This window comes from Lutra lutra, chromosome 7 (assembly GCF_902655055.1).
Source record: "Lutra lutra chromosome 7, mLutLut1.2, whole genome shotgun sequence".
Taxonomy (NCBI): domain Eukaryota; kingdom Metazoa; phylum Chordata; class Mammalia; order Carnivora; family Mustelidae; genus Lutra; species Lutra lutra.
The window spans coordinates 118,329,567-118,353,065 of record NC_062284.1 but is presented as its reverse complement, the minus strand read 5'-3'; the positions used below and the strand labels follow the sequence as shown (position 1 = coordinate 118,353,065).

Below are 23,499 nucleotides of genomic sequence, written 5' to 3'. Positions count from 1 at the left end.
ACGGATGGCCCAGGGAAAGGTGCTGCCATCCCCAGCTGAAACGCTGACTGTCCGTTCTGGGAGGCTGCCGGAACCTTCCAGTGAGGCTCTGGTTCCCAGTCACGCTGTTCTGAGTGGCTGAGCCAATGGGCATGAGAACTGAAGGGACTGGCTCTTTTACTGAGAGAGAGGAGACGAAACACGAGACAGCTTTCTCTCCTAAAGGCAAGTCAAACTGCAGACCCAGCAAATAAATCCAGGCTTCTGAAATGACACACACCTTGCCAAGTGTACACTCGAGAGAATGCCACCCACCATTCTGCTCGCAGCAAGAGCTGCATTCCCAGCCTGCAGGTGGAACGCTCTCTGCGAGTCGTCTAAGGCTCGGTTCAGCGACTAGCTCAGTGTGATCTTCCTTCAAGCAAAAATAAAGAGGGAATGAGTTGCAGGGGACACGAAAGCTCGGTCTCTTCTCCACGTGGCCCGTTACTGCTCAGATCTCCCTCTGTGCCTCATCATCTCACCGCGGTAGAGGCCTGTGCCAGCCCAGGGTGGAGCAGGGAGGGGGTGGGAGATTGGAGAGCCCTGGCAGGGGGAGCAGAAACCTACCAGGATGCTCTCTGTCCAGTTTTTGTTGCTTTTTTTTTGTAAAGCAGGGATGCTTCTCATGCACTTGTTCATGCGATTCTACTCTCTTCTAGAACCCTGCGTGACCTGATCATGAACTTGAGGCTGCCGGACCCAGAGTTGGCCTTATCTGGAGAACGAGGAAGTATGCCATCCCTTGTCCAGAGGCAGCCTTCCCCTCTTTATGCTTCATTCTTCTGCCAGAGTCTAACCTGACCATACTGGGGAGAATGTCTAGATTTACGCAATGGTAAGGCCTACAGGAGAAACATTTATTTATATCCCAGAGAAAATAAATAAAGTTTAAAAAAAATAATCAGGAAGCTCCTTAATAAGGGGCTGCTCAATTACCACCCCTCTCCCCCTCCCCCAAGGCTTTGGGAGTCCCTGGAGGGAGCAGTTTCGCAAACCGGTGATGGGTCCTCCCCCGCCCACCCCCACACCCCCTCCAGACGCTGGGCCCGGAGTCAGGGTTCTCCGGCCCTGCAGGATCCTTCAGGAAACGGAGGAAGCATGGACACAGCCCAGGCATTTGGTTAAGTATTTTTAAAAAGCTTTCCAATTCTGCTATTTTTTTCTCCTCACATCCAATATTCTTGGTTGCTAAGTGGGAGGAAATGTGGGGAGGTGGGAGAGGTGTGGAGAACGGAGGGAAAATTGGCAACATGAAGGCTGATGGGTTTATTTTCTCATTTTGAACGGGGGTACGGGCAAAGGAATGCTCCAGGACGGAAGCAACCAGCCTGGGGAGGATCTCCTGTTAGCGGCGCTTGTGGCCAAGACTTCCCTAGATCCTGCTGCTTCGGAGAGGCTGGGAGTGGGGGGCTTTTTGGGAACATAACATGGGCATTTTCTATTTCTGCTTACAGACTTAGAAAAGTGGAATTCTTTAAAAATTAAAATGATCTTTATTTTCAGAACATATCCGCAAAAGGGAAGAGGCCAGTTTCAGGATTATCTTTTCACCGAGAGGAAGATGGAGCATGGGGCCATCACATGCCACGGGCTGAGCTACGAAGAGGATTCTTGGCTAATTCTCGAGACTCCAGCTTTGCAAGGAGCATGGGGCTGCCTGCTGGGCCTGGGGCTGGACAGCATGAGCTCCCTCCCTTCCCACTGCACTGCTCACGAGGCCCGGCTGCGGTCACAACTCTGCTGAATGTTAGTTCACAAGGACCCGTCCCCTAACACGGAGGGCACTGATTTTGAGTATTTTCACTTTGAGTATTTCATTTTGAGTATTTTCACCCCTCCTACACTCAGCTGCTTCCCTAACGCCCATCCCACCTTTCTTCTCCCTGGGCCTGCGGCCTGCATAGCAAGGCCACTAGCCTGTTGTCTTCCCCCCCGGGGGGCGGGCTGTAAGGGGCAAGTGACATCCTTCGTTAGTTAGTACACATTTACAACTTGTGTTGAATATTTTTAGCCTCCCAACGTTTAAGAGCCTCCTGTGGGCTGTCCATACATCTTGCTATGAGCTTAAAAAATGTACCAAGTGTATGAACTGTTGTCTGAATGCACTTGAATTATTAGGTCCCTTTTCGTTAAATGACTTCCTTCCAAGGGCAGGACACACTTAGTCATTTAAATAGATGCCAGAAAAACTGCCCAGGACTTGCAATGGGCACAACAGGTTAGTGGGTGTCTTTCAGTGGTGACTTGGGAGTTGACTAGGGGGCCTTTCCCTGATTAATCGGCTTCAGTCGGTGGGGGGGTGCCCTTGACTGACTCCAACTGATTAAGGTCATTTTACTGTTCTGCAGGCAAATGAGACAAAATTGATTTCCACCCTGTAAAAAGACAACCCCAAACCATATATTTCATTATCCTATAAGAATACTGTTTTTGCATTTCTTTGCAAATTCATTTCAGTAACTCTTTCTTTTTTCTTTTTTAATATATTTTATTTATTTATTTGACGGACAGAGATCACAAGTAGGCAGAGAGGCAGGCAGAAAGAGAGGGGGAAGCAGGCTCCCTGCTAAGCAGAGAGCCCAATGCGGGGCTTGATCCCAGGACCCTGGGATCATGACCTGAGCTGAAGGCAGAGGCTTTAACCCACTGAGCCACCCAGGTGCCCCTAGGATATCTATCTTTCAAATTCTTCTCTGAATGAATCTTAACATTTTACTGGTTCCCTCGTTAGCTAATGAGATAAATAAAACCTCTGATACATGCTCATTTTATATTTGTTTGTGTTATGATTTTAATGGTTTGAAAATTACACCTTATCTTGCCCATCATGGTGATCTCTACTCTCCTTGGTAGGACATGGCCTGTTGTCTCTGCAGGTCTTTTAAATACTATTCTAAGACCCCCTACATCTGAAGTATGTAATTGACTAGTCTATCCATAAATTACCAGAAAGATGCTAAGACTTGTCCAGGAACTTAAATAAATGGATGGTTGAGAGAAATCAGGTGGAGATCAATTGGGCCTTGGGCCTCATGGGTCACGGTGGCAGCAAGAAGATAAGCAAGCCCCATTCTGGGGGCTTCATCAGCCCCTGGGAGAAAAGCCCCTGACAAATGGAGTATGTATGGCTCCACCGCGATTATCTGTTGCTCACGAGGACCTGGAGGTGCACGGGGGGCAGGGGGCATGCCTGCCTGCCAAGTGCCCATCTGAGACGGCTCCGGGAGGTGAGGACCCATGCAAAAACCACGCAAAACAGGCCCCGCTGGCCTCTTACCTGGGATTGGTTAGGTTGTAGCAGGATTTCCATATTTGTAACATGTGCTTACAAGTGAGGAGCGCCTCATCTGGGCCCCGGCAGAGAGACTCCAGCTTCACTTTGGAAAACAGTAGTCTGTAATGGGGAGACAGAGGGAGAAAACAATACAGCTCAAGCCAGAGAGTCCCCACCAGAACCACCCACATGGCCTGGCCTAGACCCGGAAGTGACGGCACTCATTCTAGAATAGGGTGGGCAAAGGCTTGATCCGAGGGAAGTGGTGGTAGCAAGGGCCAAGGGTTCCAGAACTCCTAGCTTGATATGTGGCCTTGTAGATTGAAGGCAAATGCAGGTGCAGCCAACGTGATGATATGAGATCAACTTAAAAGCATCAGAGTGGCTGATTTTATTGAGAACACGGGGATTTTACTAAGAGCCTGCTTTTTAAAACAAAACCAATTTATTTGTAAAACTTCAAAAATTCATTAAAACCAAATCTTGATTTATTTACAGATTTACATGGAAGACATGAGTCAGTTGATATAAATGATCTACAAATCCCTTTCCACAAAGATCCTCATCATGTGAAGGTGAACAAGTCTCATAAGCATCGAAAAGGCACATAAAGAAGGGGGCGTCTGGCTCAGGCTCTCCCCTCAGAGCTTCCCAGACCTGCTACTGAAGGACTAGGACTTCACCAGCTCACTCCACAATCGCCAACTCTCTTTTCCCTATTTTTATTACCACCAGTGGCTCTACCCTCTGTCCAGACCTTCTGTGAGCTAAGCTTAGACCTTTCTCTCTTTCTCGGCCCCTTGGTTATCCCATTCCCAAATTCTACTTATGCCTTTCTGAAGACTTTAGCTCCCCTGGTCCCTGAGCTCATTAATACTACCCTTGTGAAGCCCCAGCATGAGCCCAGATACCTTCCTGAGGGTCTGCCTATTCCCCCGAGTTGCACAGCTCATAAGAAACCACCTTATGAAGATCTCTAAAAATCAGTTTCAGTCCCAGCTCAAGAAACTACAGCGATTCCTTACTGTTTGTAACAATAAGTCAAAATTCCTTACTGAGTCCTCGAAGGCCCCCTGCCCACCAGCCACGCCTATCTCACCACCTCATTCTGTGCCATGCATCCCTCTGGACCCTGTACTCCTACAGTATAATTGATTGGCCAAAGGCGAGGTTCTTTTCTAACTCTATGAATATACATGCTGTGTCCTCAGTTTTGATCTGTATGAACCTACTGTTTTCCTAAATTCTTCCTGAACTCTAAGCCCAGCTACAACCCCACCTCCTCAAATAATACCACGTTTACATCTCTGTCTACTCTACTCTCTATCACATTAGCTGGTGTTTGCTGTTAATGATAATAAAGAGAAGAAAGAGATGGGAGAAGCTCCTGCCTATTAAAGACCTCCTCTGTGCCACTTCACAACACAACCAAGGTGTGCAAGGACCCTTCTTGGTGGGTGGTATTTATCTCTCTTCCATAATAGAACACTACCCCCTCACTTCCACAGTGCCTAAGATTGTGCTGTAAGGCTGGGGGGAGCCTGAAATCCACATTTGCTCATTGACTTTCTCTACAAACCACAGAAGACTAAGTAATGCATATCCAGTGATTTAAGTTAGACATACAAGAGAATTCCTCAACCACGCATGATGTAATGGTCTCATTCGAAGGCATTTTGGAGGAAGTCTCTTTTTTCTCAGTGGGCGATGGAAAGAGGGTGGTCCTAATGCATCACCTCCCAAACTCTGGAATGGGTTCGTACCACCCACTCCCTCCAGATGGAACAGAGGACGCCCAAGGGGCTGCTGGTGGCTCTGGGAGGGCTCAGGGCTGCAGCCTCCTCAAGCCTGGGTCTGTGGACACCTGGGATGATGGCATCAGGCCAGGTGAGGGCAAGGATGCACCCCTGAGCCACAAGCAGGTGGGCGTAAAGGCTGAGGCCAGACGTGAGACCAGGGCTTGCCTTCTGCTCAAGAACATTTCAAGAAGTGCAAGTTCTCTGAGGGGTTTCTTAGGAGCCAGGTGCCAGCTCCTGCTGATGTCTTCACCGGTCCAGAAAGTGGTAGGAGCCTTTTTGCATCACAATCTCCCACCAAACGTGGGTCAATTGGGAAATGTGTTGCAAAGGGAGGAGAAGCTGCCAAAGGGTCACTTTGCAGCATTTGGTAGAGACTTTTTCGGAGACCAGAGACCCTCCTGCCAAGCAATTTTGGCCAAGGGAGATCCCACCTAGGACTGTGGTGATGTTCTCCGGGAGGCACAGCAAACTCTTCTGGCTTAGCCAAGCTTGGAGTTCACCTGCCCCAGGGAGGGGGTGAGGTCATGGGGAAGGCTGCCCTACATGTGGTGGTGTGTGGCTCTAACTGTCCAATTGTCCTCTAACTGTACCCCAAGTACAAAATGCCAGAGCTTGTCTCTAAGCCTCAACTTGGGGGAACGGTTGCATGCAAGGCTTCTTGGCTGGGAAAAGAACTTCTAATTAACATGAAATAACAGCTTTCAAACACTTGACTCAGGATATGGAGTTGAAAAGGTGTGGGCTGAATTTCAGAGAACCAGACAGGAAGAACAATAGTAGAACTGCTGAGCACAAATGATGGGAAAGGCACCTGGAAGTGAAGCAGGAGGAACAGCATGACAGAGAGACTGGCAGAGAGAATGAGCTGGAAAACATGGGCAGGGGAGCAAAAGCAAAGCCTGGCAGCTGCTGTCAGGTACCTCCCAGACGATGGGCAGAATGGGGGGCCCTGACAAGCTGAACCTGGTTTTCTCTTGGATACACAAATAAGAGCAGGAGACAGAGGCACCGCCTCTGGGACACTGCTCCTCCTCATTGCGTTCCCAAACTTCAGCATGGCTATATGGGCAGAGACCGTCCTGAACGCAGGACAAGCGATGCTTGTCATCGTATTTGCTGAACCCTGTGCACACATTTCAAGACTGTTCAAAAACATTGGGCTGGGCATATGCCACATTAGCACAGAAATGAAGAGAACACAAACAGTGATTGGCACTGGTTTGCTGCAGTTGATGTCCAAAGATAACAGAGATTCAACCTACTGAGGAAACCCAGAGGACAAAACTAGAAGTCATGAAAAAGGGGGTGCCTGGGTGGCTCAGTCAGTGAAGAAACTGCCTTCGGCTCAGGTCCTAATCCCAGGGTCCTGGGATGAGACCCTCGTCGGACTCCCTGCTCTGTGGGGAGCCTGCTTCTCCCTCTCCCTCTGCCCCTCCCTGCCATTCCTGCTCTCTCTCAAATAAATAAATAAAATCTTAAAAAAGAAAAGAAAGAAGTCATGAAAAAGCCTGGGACAAACCAGCATTGTTGACATTCCTGCATGTGGAATGAGCCGGTGGAAGGGACCGCAGGCTGAAACCGTCTATGGGCCACAGCAGCTGAGTCCGACCATGAATTAAGTAAGGTGTTTGTTTCTCTTGGTAAGAAGTCATGTGCTGGGAAAGTGGTCTACTCCTACTCCCTACATCTGGCTCAAAGGTCATCAACCTAATTACAACAGTTTTGGTTCAGAGACTCACTGAAACTTATAGGAAATTAATGAAGACTAGAAGAAGCCTGCTGATGGATGAATCTGACTATGTTACCGATAGCCCAAATCTAGCATCTCACACAATGCTGTGCCTGACCTGGCTCCTGCCCAAATGCTCAGCCTCGGTCTGCTTACAGTCCATCGTGGACATCTCCCACTCTAGCCATGATCGGCTTCCTCCATGTCATTCTCCCTCATGTCCCCAGGCCTTTGCACATGCTATTATACTTTCTGTCTGGAATACCTTTTCCATCCATCTTTGTTTTTCAGGCATCTACTCGTCTTCCAGGTCAAATAGCTCCTTACCTCCACCCCCCACCTCAGTAAAGCCAACCTTAGGTACTAGAAGCTAAAGCTCCCAAATGGAAATGCAATTACAGAAAATACGAAAATACGAGCCCTCTCAACCCTGGAATAATAAGCGACAAGCCAGGAAACTTCTGCTTTCAAGACAAGCATATTAAGAACAACAGCTGCTGCCAGACACTTGAAATATAATTGCCGATTCTTACACCGACCTTGCAGGTTAGACCTAGAGTAATTTGCCTGAGTTGACAATGCCAGCCACTGGGAGACCGGAACTATGAACCCAGATCCACTGAACAAGAAACAAGGAAGAGCGACTTAAAATATTGTAACTGCACTCCTGATGTTAACGAAAATAGAAAGCATTTTCTAATCCATTGACAAATACGTAAGACCCTATGATAATGCGAAGACCTGTGTTACTGTGTGAATTGAAAGTAGGTATAAGATATAGTCCCTTGGGGCGCCTGGGTGGCTCAGAGGGTTAAGCGTCTGCCTTCGGCTCAGGTCATGATCTCAGGTCTTGGGATCGAGCCCCACATCAGGCTCTCTGCTCGGCAGGGAGCCTGCTTCTTCCTCTCTCTCTGCCTGCCTCTCTGCCTGCTTGTGATCTCTGTCTATCAAATAAATAAATAAAATCTTAAAAAAAATATATATAGTCCCTTGCCCTCAAACAACTTAGAGTCCAAGCAGAAGAAAAGACCTGGCCACGAACATGAGGCAGGATTCCCGGTTTAGGGACAGATTATGGCCCTGGAACTCGAGCGCGGCCACAGGAAGATGGGGCTGCGCCTCTGGGGGACTGTTCCTAGGATACATCATGTGAACTTCTTCAAAAAAAGATCGCATTGGCCTGAGTTTTTTGTGACTTGCCTCTCTCACCCCAAAGTTCAGTGCATGAAAATTCTAGTCATTTGAAGGATTCAGTTAATCAAGGTTTTACTTTCATTAAACCCAAGGGAAATAATATTTTACCCTATTTTTGGAATTTCTTACGACTCCCAAGATACTTGTTGAAAGAACAGCTGCGTTCGGCTTGGTGTAGAATTTAGAAAGAAGATACAACCCCCCTGCGAAGCTCTAGGGTGTGTGGCATTGTGACTTGTCCTCAGGCACCTCAGGGAACGTTTCAAACTGGCTTTTTATCAGGGCCTGGTTTGATATCTGATGATCTTCCTCAGGAAGACTTTCCTGACTCCCTGGGAACTGCCCCAAAGACTTGACGCTCACGTCCAGAGGAATAGTCTGGTTTAGTTTCATCCTGCTGGACCCCAGAGCCACTCCCTGAGCTCAATGTAGACCCTCACATCTTCCCACTGAGCTCAAGGTGCTGCATCTACCTCCCGGAAGTCCTCCCTGCAGGGCCCCTCCCACGCGCAACTGTGACAACACCACTGTCTGACATCTTCCATGACCCCCAGCCTCGGGCAGAAAGCTATTTCCTTCCTCACCTCGTATCTATAAAATGTCTTTTATAATCTGCTAAAATCCTGTATTTGTACCGTTGAGCACCTATATGTCAATGTACCTGAGAATAAATTCAAATCTGTTGATCATTTTCTTATTTATTTATTTATTTTTAAAGCTTTTTTTGAGACAGAGATACAGAGAGAGAGAGAGAAAGTGAGAGAGAGAGGGCATGAGCCAGGGGAGAGGGAGAGGCAGACTTCCCTCTGAGCTGGGAGCCTGACACGGGGCTTGATCCCAGGACCCTGGGATCATGACCTGAACTGAAGGCAGATGTTTAAACGACTGAACCACCTAGGCGCCCCTTGTCAGTCATTTTAAAAGTGCCTATTATGCCCTTGAGGCGACAAAGGGGACTCAGACATGGTATCTTCCCTCATGGTCGAGTGTTCTGTACACATGATATATGATGGACGGATATACGGACAAAATTCCACAGCAGCACAAAAGGAAGGAGACTCTGCCTGGGGGTCATGGAAGACCACAGAGAAGAAGTGGGACCCTCACGGGGTGGGGGGTGCTGGGGAGGGGTCTATCAGAGGGACAGATGGACAACATCTCCAGCATCGTCAAGGAGGTGTGAGCGTCCACGATATGCCCGGGAGTGGTGTCTGGGATCTGGGATATAAGACTGGGGCCTGAGATAATGGTAAAAGGGCCAGCCTGCCTGCCTTCCCATCCCTCCCTCCCTCTGTCCCTTCCTTCCTTCCTTTTATTTGTTCTTTTTTTGCCAGAGAGGGAGGTGGGGAGAGGCAGAGGGAGAGGAAGAAAGAGGGCATTTTAAGCAGGCTCCATGCCCGACACCGAGCTCGATCTCATAATCCTGAGATCATGACCTGAGCCAAAATCAAGAGTCAGATGCTTAGCCCACTGAACCACCCAGGCGCCCCAATCTAAATGCTAAAATTTAATATGCCTTACAAAGCTTTCTGCTGAAGAACTCTCGATGACAGTAAATGAGAAAAGTTTAGAGAAATACTAAATTAATGATTCCCTCTGACCTTATCTGGCAGCATAAAAAAAAATGTGCTCATTAAGTGCATCAAGGAGGAAACATGCATATTAATACACAAACCCCACACTAATTAGCCGATCTGTAAATGCTGTCTTCGAGGCAGCTGATTCAGAATGAAAATCACGGGAACCTTGAACACTTGGTATTTTGTGCTGGCCTGGGTTGGAATGCTCTTGGGCTCAGCCTGCTCTTTGTTTATCTGCTGAATGTCGGCAGGGACGCAAAACAGCTGTGAAGAAAAGCACGTGGTGTCTGCCCAAGTGAGGCCACGGCCATGGGGACCGTGAATACCATCCCCATCTCTCCCTTCCAGGGAGCCTGACCTGGGCGCTGAGGAGGGTCACCTGAAAGAAAGTGCAACTCAGTCACCAGGTGAAAGAAACAGGTCGGGCAGAGGGGGCTGGTGTGGGGGGCACAGGTTTGTGGAAATGGAATTTTAAATTGAGAAGATGGTTGGCAGCCATAGATCAGAACGGCAGGAGAAATCAAAAGAGATGTGCCAAAAGCATGTGGTGACGAAGGGCAGATAGATGGAAATTTGAAGCCAGATGAGTCAGCTGGGAACAAAGTCTGAAAGGACTGAGAAGCAAGCAGCCCTTCGCTGGTCAGGCAGGGAAATGGGACCAAATAGATCGAACCAACCCCTTAGAGCGGAACGAGGGGTTTCTTCCAGGTTTCAGCGTGGCTCTCAAGAAGGAAATCTAACTCAATGTCATTGTCACCAACATTCCTGATGGCCTACTGCGTGCTGGTCTCCAAGCCTCTCCTGGCTGGGGGTCAAAGCAATCCAATCCCAGATGGTGGTGTTCCCAGCAAAAAAGCAGCCTCTGATCCTGGGCTGAGTCACTGTCGCTGAAAAGCCATACTGTGCCTGGCTGGGGAGTCCTTGGGGCTGACACAGTTCAGCAGGGTCCCCTCCACCACAAGAGTGGACGATAATGCTGGGTTTACAGCTCTGCTGGCCCCAGAGCTGCAGCCTCAAACCGTCCTGAGGGTCCTCTGACGGTTGCTGGAAGTGATGGGCAGTAAGGAACCGGTTCACGGCACCACTCCCAGTCGACATCAAATACTGCTCAGGGACTCGCTAATGGGAATGTTCAGTAAACATCAGCTGCATGAATGGTCCATCTCTCAACTGTGATGCAGGAAACAGACAATTTCTTTGACCACTTGGCTTGTTTCATTGCTGCACTGACACACTGTACATTGGCTCATTAGGAAAAAAATATATAGATTTTTCCAATTAATCCAAAGCTGGACAAGGTCTTGAGCAGTCCCTATAATGCCTCATTACTCAGGAGGGTGGTCCGGGGCTGGCAGCCTCAGTGAGCCCCCAGTGGAAACCCCCCTGAGACCTGGTGAGCCAGAATCTTCATGTATCACGACTCCCGTGTGATCTGTGTGCAAATTTAAGTTCAGGAACCCCCACTCTGGTTCATAACTCTCCATCCTAACCTTCAATGTGCTGATTTTTTAGAAGACCTCCAAAGGAAAGCGTTCCCATAACTGCCCCTCCCCTTAAGAAATTCTACCTGTATTTATTTTACTCCAGTAAGAATTCTGGAAGTATTTTATGCTTAAATTCAGTGGGAATTCTGATCAACCACTTCCATTAAGCCCACAAATGGAGGGGGCCTCTACCCATGATCTTGAACGGAACGCTTCCATTCCTTCTGGAGGGATTTCCGGGATGGTTTTCTGATGGCTGCCCTAGAACCCGGTCCAGGTCCTCCCTAAGACTGTCCCCAGGGAGGGTCAGTGTGCTAACCCAGGGGGCACATTCACACAGTCACCCACATACAGGGCACCCTGAGTCTTCAGAGCCCTGAGCGGTCATCCACGGCCATTGGGAGTCCTCTTCGGGGACAGAAATTCCAATGTCTTCCACAATCAGGCAAGTAAACAGGAGCCGAGCTCAAGATGTTCGGGAGCATTTGGAGTCGTGCCTGCCTACCCAAGAGGTAATCAAATCCAAACATTTTTAAAATGTGCGCTGACCTAACAGTACTCTGAGAGCAAATGTCAACGCACAGGCAGCCAGACAGAAACCCCCCAGTTTACAAGCTTTTCAGGAGTCAAATCTGAGTACCTGGTTGTCTTTGTAAAACCCTAAAGCCCACGCCGACTCCCGGCCGGTTTGCCAATGCAAGCACCAAAGGGGGTTTTGAGAGTGCGGCTCTTCTCTAGGGTTAAAGCCCTGTCTAGGAACTGACCCCGTGGCTTACCCACAAACTTCTGACTGGGAGTTTTAACCAGTGAGGAAGTTCTAAAATTCTGGCCACTTTTAAGATCTCCAGTTGCTCGAGAAGGAGATGCTGCCTAACGTGCACCGGCCCATCTGGGCGGTCATTTGGCATGTCCCTACACTGGCCGCGCTGTCACCCTGAGTGTCATCTCGGCCCAGGCTTCCAGGTCTGCTGGGTCCTGGGGGCATGGACCACATACAAACTCAAGTATCTGGAGCAGAAGCACCGCTCTCCAGAACTCTGCAGCCCCTCGTTCCCGATGGGGTGAGTGCTGCGGACCGAACCCCGTCTGCGAGGACTCGGCTGTGCCTCTCCGGTATCCTAACCCGGCCTCCTCTTCATGACAGGCAGGAGCTCCTGTTAGATCCCCTATCAGTTACATTTCGCTTCTCATTTCAGTCAAAGTGTCAACAATCTGGAATACGCCCCCTTCCTTCTAGCGGTATTTTTAGAACAAACAAACAACTGACATATTTAGCTAAAATAAATCACCTCAAGAAACCCAGGATTGGCCCTTTTTTTGCTCCCGGTTCGGCTATGAATCTCAACTTGGACCAGTGACTGAACTAGCACCCAAGCTGGAAATAACACGGACGGGGTGAACGAAAACACCCCTGGAATCACATTGCCCGTGTCTCAAGGACCTCCCTCAGTGTCCACGTTTGGCACTTTTGTTGAAGAGAGTCCTTTCACCCGGTGCCACCCACAAAGCAGCCAAGCGTGGACGTGGGTGGTCAGGACTGCTTCTGGAGCGCTGTCTCCCCGGGGGGAGGGGCCCAGGACGCCCTGCCCTCCGCTTCACTAAGGAAGCTGGTCAGCAAGTGCCCTTGGCCCAGGAGCCATCTAGTAAACAAACGTGTGATCAGGAAATATCTGAATGTAAGTCTTCCCATCAAATTATCTGGCTTGACAAACAAAAACCAGTTTATTCTCTCTGAACCACAAAGACCTTGGTCATTTCCAAAATGGGGGAGGCAGTGAGCCCTCAGGAGGGCTTCCCTGTCTTTAGTTCTGACTCAGTTCCCATGGCCCCGATTTCCCCAGTCTCAGGTCTGAGGATGGGGGCTCAAGTGAAGAAAGGAGACATGTGGGCCTATTTCAGTGGGTGATGGCAGAGCCTGAAAGAATGGGGATCCTCCAAGGGGAAGAACCCAGAGCCAGATGTGACGAAGGCAGAGGGATCCATCAGGCTCTGTAGGATCGAAATGGCACCCTCCACTCAAAGTCAGGATGGGAGCCAGAAAGGAGGAGGCAGGGTGCCGGCAAACTGAACCAGCTCTCTGGGACCACAGGTAGATGATGCCTCTCTCTGGGATCTGGAGTCCTTCCACCAGGGAACTGCCGCTGTGAATCCCAGCCTGTTGCACATTCCCCACATTCTCTGACTTTATGTCCTGCGTGTTCTCATTGACTACGCCATGAAGGGTTGGATTTAGTTTTGTTTGGCTTTGTTTCAGCAGCATGAAGGAGACCAGAAGCAGGACCCATGTCCCTGGGGGCTGGCGCTTTCATTGGGGGCCCTGCTCTCCAGGGGTGCCAGTGGCCACGGTGGCAATCTTTGTTTCCTCTGAGGCCCTCGGTACCTTCCAGAATAATTCCTCACGTGTCACTGTGAGCTGCACGAAGGCGGGGACGCTGCTTTCCTCGGCCTCAGCAGAAAGCGGGGGCTCCCTGACCTTTAACTAGGGAGGTATTCAAAGGACAGTGAATCAGATCATCTGTAGGTGGGGTTATTGATCCCCACCAGCTGTTTCTGGCTCGGGACTCCCACGAGAGTACTCATGGGATAAATGTGGAGATTGTCTTGTGTATCTTCTTTCCTCTCAGGTGTTTTTGTTTTGTTTTTAAACAAATAGTAAATACTAAACTTTCATGACCTTAAAATGCAAAAAGATCATTATGAATGCACTGGCATTCAATTGTGTATCTGGACTGTTGGATGTGTTTTGCACAGCTAGCTGGGTGCTTTTACTAGAACCCACATGCAGTAGGCAGAACTCATCATTTTATACAGCAAACTTGGCAGATTAAGACCAAAATGGACCGCAGAAGAAACACAGGTCGACACATGCTTAGCTATGAATTAAGGCTCCCGGATGACTCCTCGGGGTCTTCAGTTTCAACCACCCATCGCACAAACACGTATTCACGCTTGCAGCATGCCGACTGTGGGGCGAGGTGCTGGGGACCCAGAGGTTTAAGGAAACGCCTTGCACGAATCCTGAAGATGATACTCCATACTTGGGGCGGTTGAATGAGATACTCAGAAGAACTTGAGATCTTGTAAAGGAAAGCGCCAAAATAAATAAACCTTCTGCATGCCACCACTGGGGATAGATGTCTTTGGTGTGGTTCTCCTACCCTGGCCTGTCCCAGCTGCCAGGCCTCCTGAGGAGTTCTGTCCCGTGGCTGATGAGAAAGAGGGGAACTCTCTGGAAGGGAAGCAGGACACTCCCATGAGGACTTCAGACTGGCCGCACGCACGTGGACTTGGGGAGCAGAGCTTGGGCCGGCACAACTGCTAATCTGAGGACCAGGCCATCCCTGTCCCTGGAGAAGGGAGGGTCTTCTCATAAGCAAATTGGGCTTCAAATATATTTCTTTTCTATTTCCTCTTTTCTAGTTTTTCTTCTACCCTTGCCTCAAAAACCCAGTTTTTCAGTTTCTAAGCCATTTCTCATTGCCTTTTTGGTATTCTGTCTCTCTTAACAAGCATCGACATTCACTTAGGGCAACGCCAGAGACGCAGAAAGATTATCTAAACAGGCTGGCACAGGGGGAGGCTGCTTCCCTGCTCTAGCCAGCCCCTCCCAGAAGAGCGCTGGCTTCATGACCCAGAGCAAGAGACTCCCGGAGCAGACAGGGCCCCAGGCACCTCATCTCAACCTCCCAAGAACACGGGAAACCCTCCCATCACTAAACATGTAGAAAGGGAGAGGTTGGAAAGCTGATTTTTTCCTTTAAACTGTAGTAAAATATACATGACATAAAATTTCTCATTTTAACGTGTCTAGTTCAGTGGCATTAAGTACTTCCGCGCTGCTGAGCCACCACCACCCATCTCCAGAATGTTCTTCCCCTTGCAAAACTGAGATGCTCCAAACCCATTAAATGATAACGCCCCATTCTCTGCTTCCCCCAGCCCCTGGCAACCCTGCTCTACTTTCTGTCTGTGGGATTTTGACTGCTCTAGGAACCTCATATGAGAGTAACCACAGAATTTGTCTTTTTGTGACTGGCTTCATTCACTTAGCTTGATGTCCTCCAGGTTCATCCATGTGGTAGCTTGGGTCAGCACCCCCTTCCTGTTTAAGGCTGAATGATATGCCACTGTATGTACGTATCACATTTTGTGTATCCATTCATTTATCAATGGGCACGTTGGGTGCTTCTACCTTCTTAGCTGTTGCGAATAATGCCACTGTGAACACGGGTGCGGGGTATCTATGTGAGTTCCTGCTTTTAATTCTTTTGAGTACTTACTCAGACGTGGAATTGCTGGGTCATATGGTAATTCTATTTTTAATTTTTTGAGGAATTGTCATACTATTTTCCACAGTGGCTGCACCATTTTACATTCCCACCAGCAGAACACAAAGGTTCCAGTTTCTCCACATCCTTGCCAACACTTGGAACTTTCTGTCATGTGTGTGTGAATAACAGCCATCCTAAGGGGTATAAAATGGTATCTCACTGTTTGATTTGCATTTTCTCAATGACTAATGATGCTAAGAATATTTTCATGTGCTTATTTTTTTTTAAGATTTTATTTATTTATTTGACAGAAAGAGATCACAAGTAGGCAGAGAGGCAGGCAGAGAGACAGGAGGAAACAGGTTCCCCAGCAAGCAGAGAGCCCGACGTGGGGCTCGATCCCAGGACCCTGGGATCATGACCTGAGCCGAAGGCAGAGGCTTTAACCCACTGAGCCACCCAGGCGCCCCTCATGTGCTTATTGGCCAGCTGAATATCTACTTTGGAGAGATGTCTACTTTGGAGAAAAGTTACTTTGCCCATTTTTTGTTTGGATTGTTTTTTTGTTGTGGCAAATCGACTTTAAATGAGCTAGTGTACCACTGAACTTGCTCCACCTTGATCCATGGTGTTTTTGAGGGGCTCCCCACCCTCCTTTGCCCAAAGATCCTCTTCTCCAACTTGTATCTGAGAGGCAGGCATCCCTCGGTCGGTAACCTTGCACTCATCCTTCCCAGACATCCTTCAGGTACCCACGGATTACTTCTCTTGAGTTAATGAGAACAACTTTACTTTGTGGCCCAATTTTCTACCAAGTGCAGATTTAATGGGCATGTTCTTCACTGCATCATTCAGCTCAGGCACAACGATAGCCCACAGCACCAGGCCTCTCAGTAATCACTACATCAAAACATGACTCGGTATCACATTTCTACTTAAACTGAATGCAAGTAGGACAGAGTGAGAAAGAGGCAGTCTTACTTGCCAAGTAATGATTTTTTTTAAAACAAGATACATGCTCCACTTGAGTCAAGAATGATCCTAACCATGTTTTCCAGTTTATTGCTAAGATTGACAGGGGAGACAGCAGAAAAATCCTGTTCGTGTGGAATGCTAGCTCTAAGAAAGCATGAACTGTCTTTCTCTTATTCGTGGCAGCATTCCCGATATCTGGCATGGCATGTGGAATGTGGTAGCAACTCCGAGCTCCAGAAGTGGTGGTCAAGAGCACAGATGTTGAGGCCAGACCACTCAGGTTCAAATCATGACTCTGTCACTGACAAGGTGGGTAATTTTGGACAAACTAGTTTACCATTCCGTGCCTCAATTTTCTTATCTGTAGGTATGATCATATCATCTACTGTGATTCTCATGACGATTAAATTAGTTTAAAATCTGTTACTTGCTGGGGCACCTGGGTGGCTTAGTCGGTTAAGCATCTGACTCTCTCTCTCTCTCTCTCTTTTTTTTTTTTAAAGATTTTTATTTATTTATTTGACACAGAGAGAGAGAGATTACCAGTAGGCAGAGAGACAGGCGGGGGAGGGGGGGAAGCAGGCTCCCCGCGGAGCAGAGAGCCCGATGCAGGGCTTGATCCTAGGACCCCGATATTGTGACCCAAGCCGAAGATAGGCCTAACCCACTGAGTCACCCAGGCACCCCAAGCATCTGACTCTTGATCTCAGCTCAGGTTTTGATCTCAGAGTTGTGAGTTCAAGCCTCGAACTGGGGCCAGCATGGAACCCACTTAAAAAAATGTGTTAAGTGCTGCTAAGAGTTGTCTATACCAAGGTGGTATATAGATGCTACTGGTTATCGCCACTTAATGAGTGAATGAATAAATGTTATATATGTTCACTTCTTTCCATAGTTAGTTCCTGTTGGCATGAAAAGAATTGTGATTACATGATAGGATCTGCGTGACAAGATCTGCTCTCCAGGTGCAAGAGTAGAAAATCATACACAGTAGTGTTTAGAGGAGCTGGTGGTCTTCTAGCCAGGTGACTGAGGACTTGTTTAGACATCTCCTCATGTATCAAAGTTATGGGTCAGAAAACATACTTAAAAGAGTCATCAAAACACCTCAGTGGTGCCACTTGGATTTGTATCCTTGAAGGTTCCAAAATACTTTCTTGTGCTTCATGTCACATTTGACGGTTTAAATTAGAAAGATTAAAATTTAAATCAATTAATAATCTGTAATTAGCAAAGCTGAGTAACCATGATCTGTCTCAGGGCAAGAGACTAAACCCGGCAGCGCCTGCCCTTCACGGCCACTGTGAGGCTTGCTGAATCAGAATAAAACATTCCAGTCACACTACCATTCTCAGATGCCACTGCATGTACGATACTATCTGATATATTTTCCCAAGACAAAAAGCAATGAATTATCAGCTCTCATCCCAATATTTATCTAAAAATGAATCCCCATGGCAGAGACGCAAAGTCTGCAAGCGGTTGATCAAAGCGCTGGCTGACAGACTGCCGTACTGTCCTCAGGAGAGACGACTGTCCCGAATGTCACCTGGCAACCACTTCTACCTTCTTGGGCCAATGAGGAAAAACACTGAGTGAAATGGAGTCATCAATTTGGAAATTTTTGCAAAGCTACATTTCAAAAGAAGGAATGTCAAGGATCCTCTACCAAGTACAGTAGATAGTGAATCCACCTGAATTTATAGACCCTCTTCAATATAAAAATGTGTTCTTTGTTAGATTTTATTTTGGGGAAAACTTGCAATGCATTAAAGGTATTTCATACATTGTCAGCAAGTAATTTCTCATTCCTTTGTTTAGGTATTTAATAGTTAAAGGGTTTTTACAAAAATTGGTTTTCAACAGAAAAAGAAGGCAGATCAGGAGGAACAAAATAAGACAGGACACAGAGAGAAACTGTAGACATAAATCCAACCATAGCATTACCTACATTAAATGTGAATGGACTAAACACTGAAGACAAAAGGCAGGAATTATCAGACTAAATAAAAAACAAGACCTGGGGGGGCTCAGTCAGTTAAGCATCTGACCTTGATGTCAGCATCACAAGTTCAAGCCCTGCATTGGGCTCTATGCTAGGTATGGAGCATACCCCCCCCCCGCCCCCAAAAAAGCAAGCCCCAACTCCATGCTGTTAAGAGAAGAAGTATTTGAAGAAGTAATGGCTGAGAATTTTCTAGAAATGATAAACAATACAACAAATATCAACCTGCAGCTTAAGATAGCCCTGTAACTCCGACCGAGCAGGAGCCACTCTGAGCTGTTTCACAGTGAGAACATACAGCGCCGGCAACAACGGCAATTGGAAGTGGCCCGGGAGAAAAGACAGATGACATTAAAATGATCTAAAATTAAACAAACAGTTGACTTCTCAACAACTACAAGAGGAGCAGGATCATTTGTGCTGTGAGAAAATGTAAGCCTAGAATTATATATCCAGTTGGAAAAGCTCTTTTGAGGTAAAGCCAATATATTTTCAGAAACAAACTGAAAAAGTGTGCCAGCAACAGACCCTCACTAAAATTTCTAGGATAATCACTAAACAACAACCAAAACAGAATGCTTCTTTTCCAAATCAGTAAGAAAAAAAAAAAACACATAATAAAAACATAATGAACCTAAAAGAAGAAGGAAGGAAGAAAGAGGATAGACTATGAAGGAAAGGGCAGGACAAAGAGAAAGCACCGAAGAAGGAGGAGATACTAACACAAATGTACCAGTATTTACAGTAAATGGAAATGAACTAAATGTTCCAGATAAGACTGTCAGTCTGAGTTAAAAAAAAAAAAAAATCAGCTGTATATAATGAGCACAAGAGTGAATCTAAAACATTAGACTATAAAAAGTTCAAGGTAGGAGAATGAAGAAAGATACATTAAGCATACACGTGCAAACACATGCACACACACATGCGGCATATGTGTATCTGTAAATGGACACACAAATGTAGAGAAGTGTTGTGGATATGTGTGGATCGCATCCAAACGAGATTCTGAGTCAAAATGAATTATGTAACTTATTACATAAAGATAAAGGGTTGAATCTACCAGGAAGACAGCAATTCTAAATTTATATGCACCTAAGAGCACAGCTTTAAACTATATAAAGCAAACATTGCTATGACTATGTGGTGAAATAGGACACTCTACCATCCCAGTGGTAGATTTCAACACATCTCTGCTCAATAATTAACCAATTAAGCAAACAAAAACCATCAGTAAGAATAAAGAAGATCTGAATAGCAGAGTTAATAGCTTAATCTAATAAAATGTATAAAATGTACCCCTAAATGCAGAAAGCATTCTTTTTAGGCACACATGGAGGATTTATAAGATGTGACCATATGCTGGGCCACAGAACAAGTCTCAATACGTTCCAAGTTCATGTAAGATGACAGTCTCTGAACACAATACAATGAAGTTGTTAAAAGCTCATTAGCGAAAGGTAAGTGGGGGAAAAACCCCATATATTTGACAATTAGAAAACACAGTTCTAAAATAACGAAGGAGCCAAAGAAGAATAATGGAAATTTAAAATGATTTGAACTAAATGATAAAAATTTCAGATACTGAAATTGTGGTCTACAACTAAAGCAGCACTTGGGAAATTATGTCTTAAATGTTTATGTCAGAAAATAAGACAAAAAATTAACTAACTAAACACCAAACTTGAGAGATTAAGAAGGAAAACCAGGTAAAACAGAAAAAACTCAAAGAAAAAAGAAGAAAGGAAATGTTGGAAATAAGAACAGAAATTCATGAAACAGAAGTAAATATATAGTTGAGACCATAAAGAAGCTGGTTCTTTGAAAAGGTCAACGTAACAGACAAATTTCTGGCAAGGCTATTCAAGAAAATAAAAAAGAAGGCACATTAAGCAATATTAGGAATGAAAAAGACTTAACCGCAGGTGCTGTATGACAATAAACAGATAATTAAAAAACATGAACAGCTCCATCCCAAGAAATTTAAGTTTTAGATCAAATGGACAAACCCTTAAAATATATACATGTTATATATATTTTAGCTTCTATGTTTCACATAGCTTAAAAAATGAAGCAGAAAACCTGAATATCCTATAATCATTTTTGTAAAAGCATCAGAAGCTTTTCCTTAGAAAAAGAGACCAGCCCCAGATGGTTTTACAGGCAAATTCTACTGAAACTTATCATTCTAGAAACAGATAATTCCAATCTTACACGAACAATTCTAAAACACACAAAAAAGAATCACTCCAACTTATTTTATGAGGCTCGCCCAACCTTGATGCCAAAACCTGACTTATACAGTGAGAAAGGAAAATCGCTTGTTATTTCACATATGAACAAATATATACGTTCCTTAAAAATTAGTAAACCGAATCTATTAAAAAAAGCTTAGTATGTCATGATCAAGTTGAGCTTATTCTGGGAATGCAAGGTTAATTTAATATTTAAAAATATCAAGTAATAAGGGGATGTCTGGGTGGCTCAGTGGGTTAAAGCCTCTGCCTTCAGCTCAGGTCATGATCCCGGGGTCCTGGGATCGAGCCCCACATTGGGCTCTCTGCTTAGCAGGGAGCCCGCTTCCCTTCTTCTCTCTCTGCCTGCCTCTCTGCCTACTTGTGATCTCTGTCAGATAAATAAATAAAATCTTTTATTAAAAAAAATCAAGTAATGTAACATCCCCAGGTTAAAGGAGCAAAACCATATAATCATCTCAACAAATACAGAAGAAGCATTTGATAAAATTCAGTATCACTTCATGATTGAAAAAGATCAACTCTTAGCAAACCAGGAGTTGAAGGTCCTACATAATCTGGTAAGGCCAATTTTAAAAAGTTGAAGGATTAGAGATAAAGAAACTAAATTTTATTATTTCAGAAAAAAGCTGTCTGTGTAGGAAGTCCAAACTAATCTACACATAAATTGTTAGAATTAACAAGAGTTTAGCTGAGTTATTAGGTCAAGAAGAATGTACACAAATCAGCTGCCTTTCTATATACACTAGCAACATGTAGATAGTAAATCTGATTAAAAAAACTGTATACATACAGTGTATCAAATGAAAATTTTTTTGGGTAACTAGGAATAAATCTAGTAAAAAACGGGCAAAATATTTATATGAAAAATTGTAAGACTTCATTAAAAAGTATCTTTAAAAACCTAAATAGATATAATGGCCATGGTTTAGAAAACCCACTGTCACAAATATAGAATTCTTCCCAAGCTATTAGATTAAATGTCATCCCAATAGACTTTGTTGTTGTTGTTGAACTTGACAAACTTGATTCAAAAACTTACATGCAAACTCAAAGGCCTGAAATGGCCACAACACTCTTGAAGAGCAAGATACAGGGATGGACATACTTCACATATAATAAAGTTGTAATAATAATAGTAATAATAATGATGATGATAATAATAATAATAATAAAGTGGTAATCACACAGAGATGGGCACCCTGACTCAAAGAACCAAGTAGAAAGGTCAGAAATAGTTCCACTGGCTCCCTCACCCACATATGGGCATCTGATTTAAGACAAAGTAGCATGTGGAGCCACAGGGAAAGGGAGCTTTTCAGTACATGACACGGGGACAACTGGGTATCCACATGTGGGAACACCACCCTGAATCCGTCACACCATACAGACATAACAATCATTTCTAGATGGACCCTTAGATTTAAGTGTGAAAGGTAACACAAAGCACTCTTAGAATATAACTTAGGAGACTGTCTTCATGACCCCGGAGAAGGGAAGGGAATAAACTAGACGCAGAAAGTACAATCCATGAAGGAAATGGTTGATAAATTCAACTACTTTAAAAACAAGAACTTCCATTCATCAGAAAACAAGTCACAGATGAGGAGATGAGTTCTGGAACACATGTAAGCAACAAAGGGCCTTACAGCCATAATATATAAAGAAATTTTACGAGTTGGCATGAAAAAGTCAACCCAGTTAGCAAAGAGGAAAGACTTCTCCGTGTGCTTCACAGAACAGGAAAGCTAAATGACCAATAAACAGAGACAGAAGTGTTCAACCTCATCATGCCACTTAAACTCACAATGTGACGCCATGAAACAGCAACCACGCGGCCAAGAATAAGTCTGAAATGTGAGGGAGCATCGGTATGTGTGGCCCCACATGCTCTCAGGCGCTGCCGCTGGGAGCGTACAGTGGCACAGCCTCCTTGGAAAATGGTTTGGAATTATTTGGTGAAATGGAAGAGGCTCATCCTTTGACCCAACCATCTCACTCCCAGGTAATCCCCAGAGAAGTACGTGCACCCGTGTGCCAGGAGACACGTACAGGGATATCTACAGCAGCGTTGTTTCTAATAGCTGAAAACTTCAAACACCTGTATAGCCACTTCCAACAGCCTGGAAAAACACATCATGGTATATTTATATAAAAAAATACTACATATGGGCATAAAGGAATAAATTGTTGCTGCATGCAGTAAGGACGAACCCCAGGAATGTGATGTTAAGCAACGGAAGCAAGCAGTATAAGGATATATTCAGTACAAGGCCGCTGAAAATTTTTCAAATAGCAAAACTAGAAATTTTTATAAAATTTTTCAAATATGCAAAACTAGAAATTTTTATAAAAATTTTATTATTTGGGAGTGTGAACATATATGGCATATAGGGGAATATATACATATATTCCCCTAAGGGAATGCTCTGCCTGCAATTCAGGATGCGGTTAACATCCAGAGATGTTAGACAGTAAGGGGACAGGACAGACAGGGGCGCACAGGAAATTCATAGGTAATATTAATCTTCTTTTTCTTAAACATGTTAGTCATATTATTTTTTTAAGTATATTTAATAAGTATCCTTTGACTTTTACTCAATATTTAATAACAACAACTTTGAGGAATTCTAAAATACAGTATTTGAGGAACACTGGGGAAGTACCAGTCATCCTGATCATATGAATTCCTACCAGGTACTGAGTGATTACCATTACAGATGTCTTAAATGCAGTAGCTCACACAGCTCAAGGTCCTTGGAGGGGCAGGTGTTTAAGTACCTTGAGTGCACCTGACAGGGACCAGTATGTCTGCGATTCTCGGCATCAGGTGAAGAGGCTAGTGAAATCCATTCTCTGTTCAACAGTTGAACTGACCAACAGTTAAACAGGGCTCAGCCCAACTGTGGTGA

At 45.4% G+C, this 23,499-nt stretch overlaps 1 protein-coding gene and 1 long non-coding RNA gene across 10 annotated transcripts in view; one reads left to right on the top strand and one right to left on the bottom strand.

The window, feature by feature from the left end:
• TTC7B (tetratricopeptide repeat domain 7B) overlaps positions 1 to 23,499 on the bottom strand; it is a 247,823-nt gene that overhangs the window by 62,793 nt on the left and 161,531 nt on the right. For all 8 annotated transcript variants that reach the window (XM_047739337.1, XM_047739338.1, XM_047739339.1 and 5 more), the window contains one exon: positions 3,299 to 3,415. In XM_047739337.1, the coding sequence (XP_047595293.1) occupies positions 3,299 to 3,415 (117 nt within the window). The remainder of the gene's footprint in view (positions 1 to 3,298; positions 3,416 to 23,499) is intronic.
• LOC125105679 (uncharacterized) lies at positions 258 to 2,574 on the top strand. Of its 2 annotated transcripts, XR_007128985.1 has the most exons (4): positions 258 to 507; positions 681 to 856; positions 981 to 1,141; positions 1,525 to 2,574. It is a non-coding gene; the product is annotated as an uncharacterized LOC125105679 (long non-coding RNA). The 2 variants fall into 2 exon arrangements; XR_007128984.1 differs by having other exon boundaries at positions 981 to 2,574.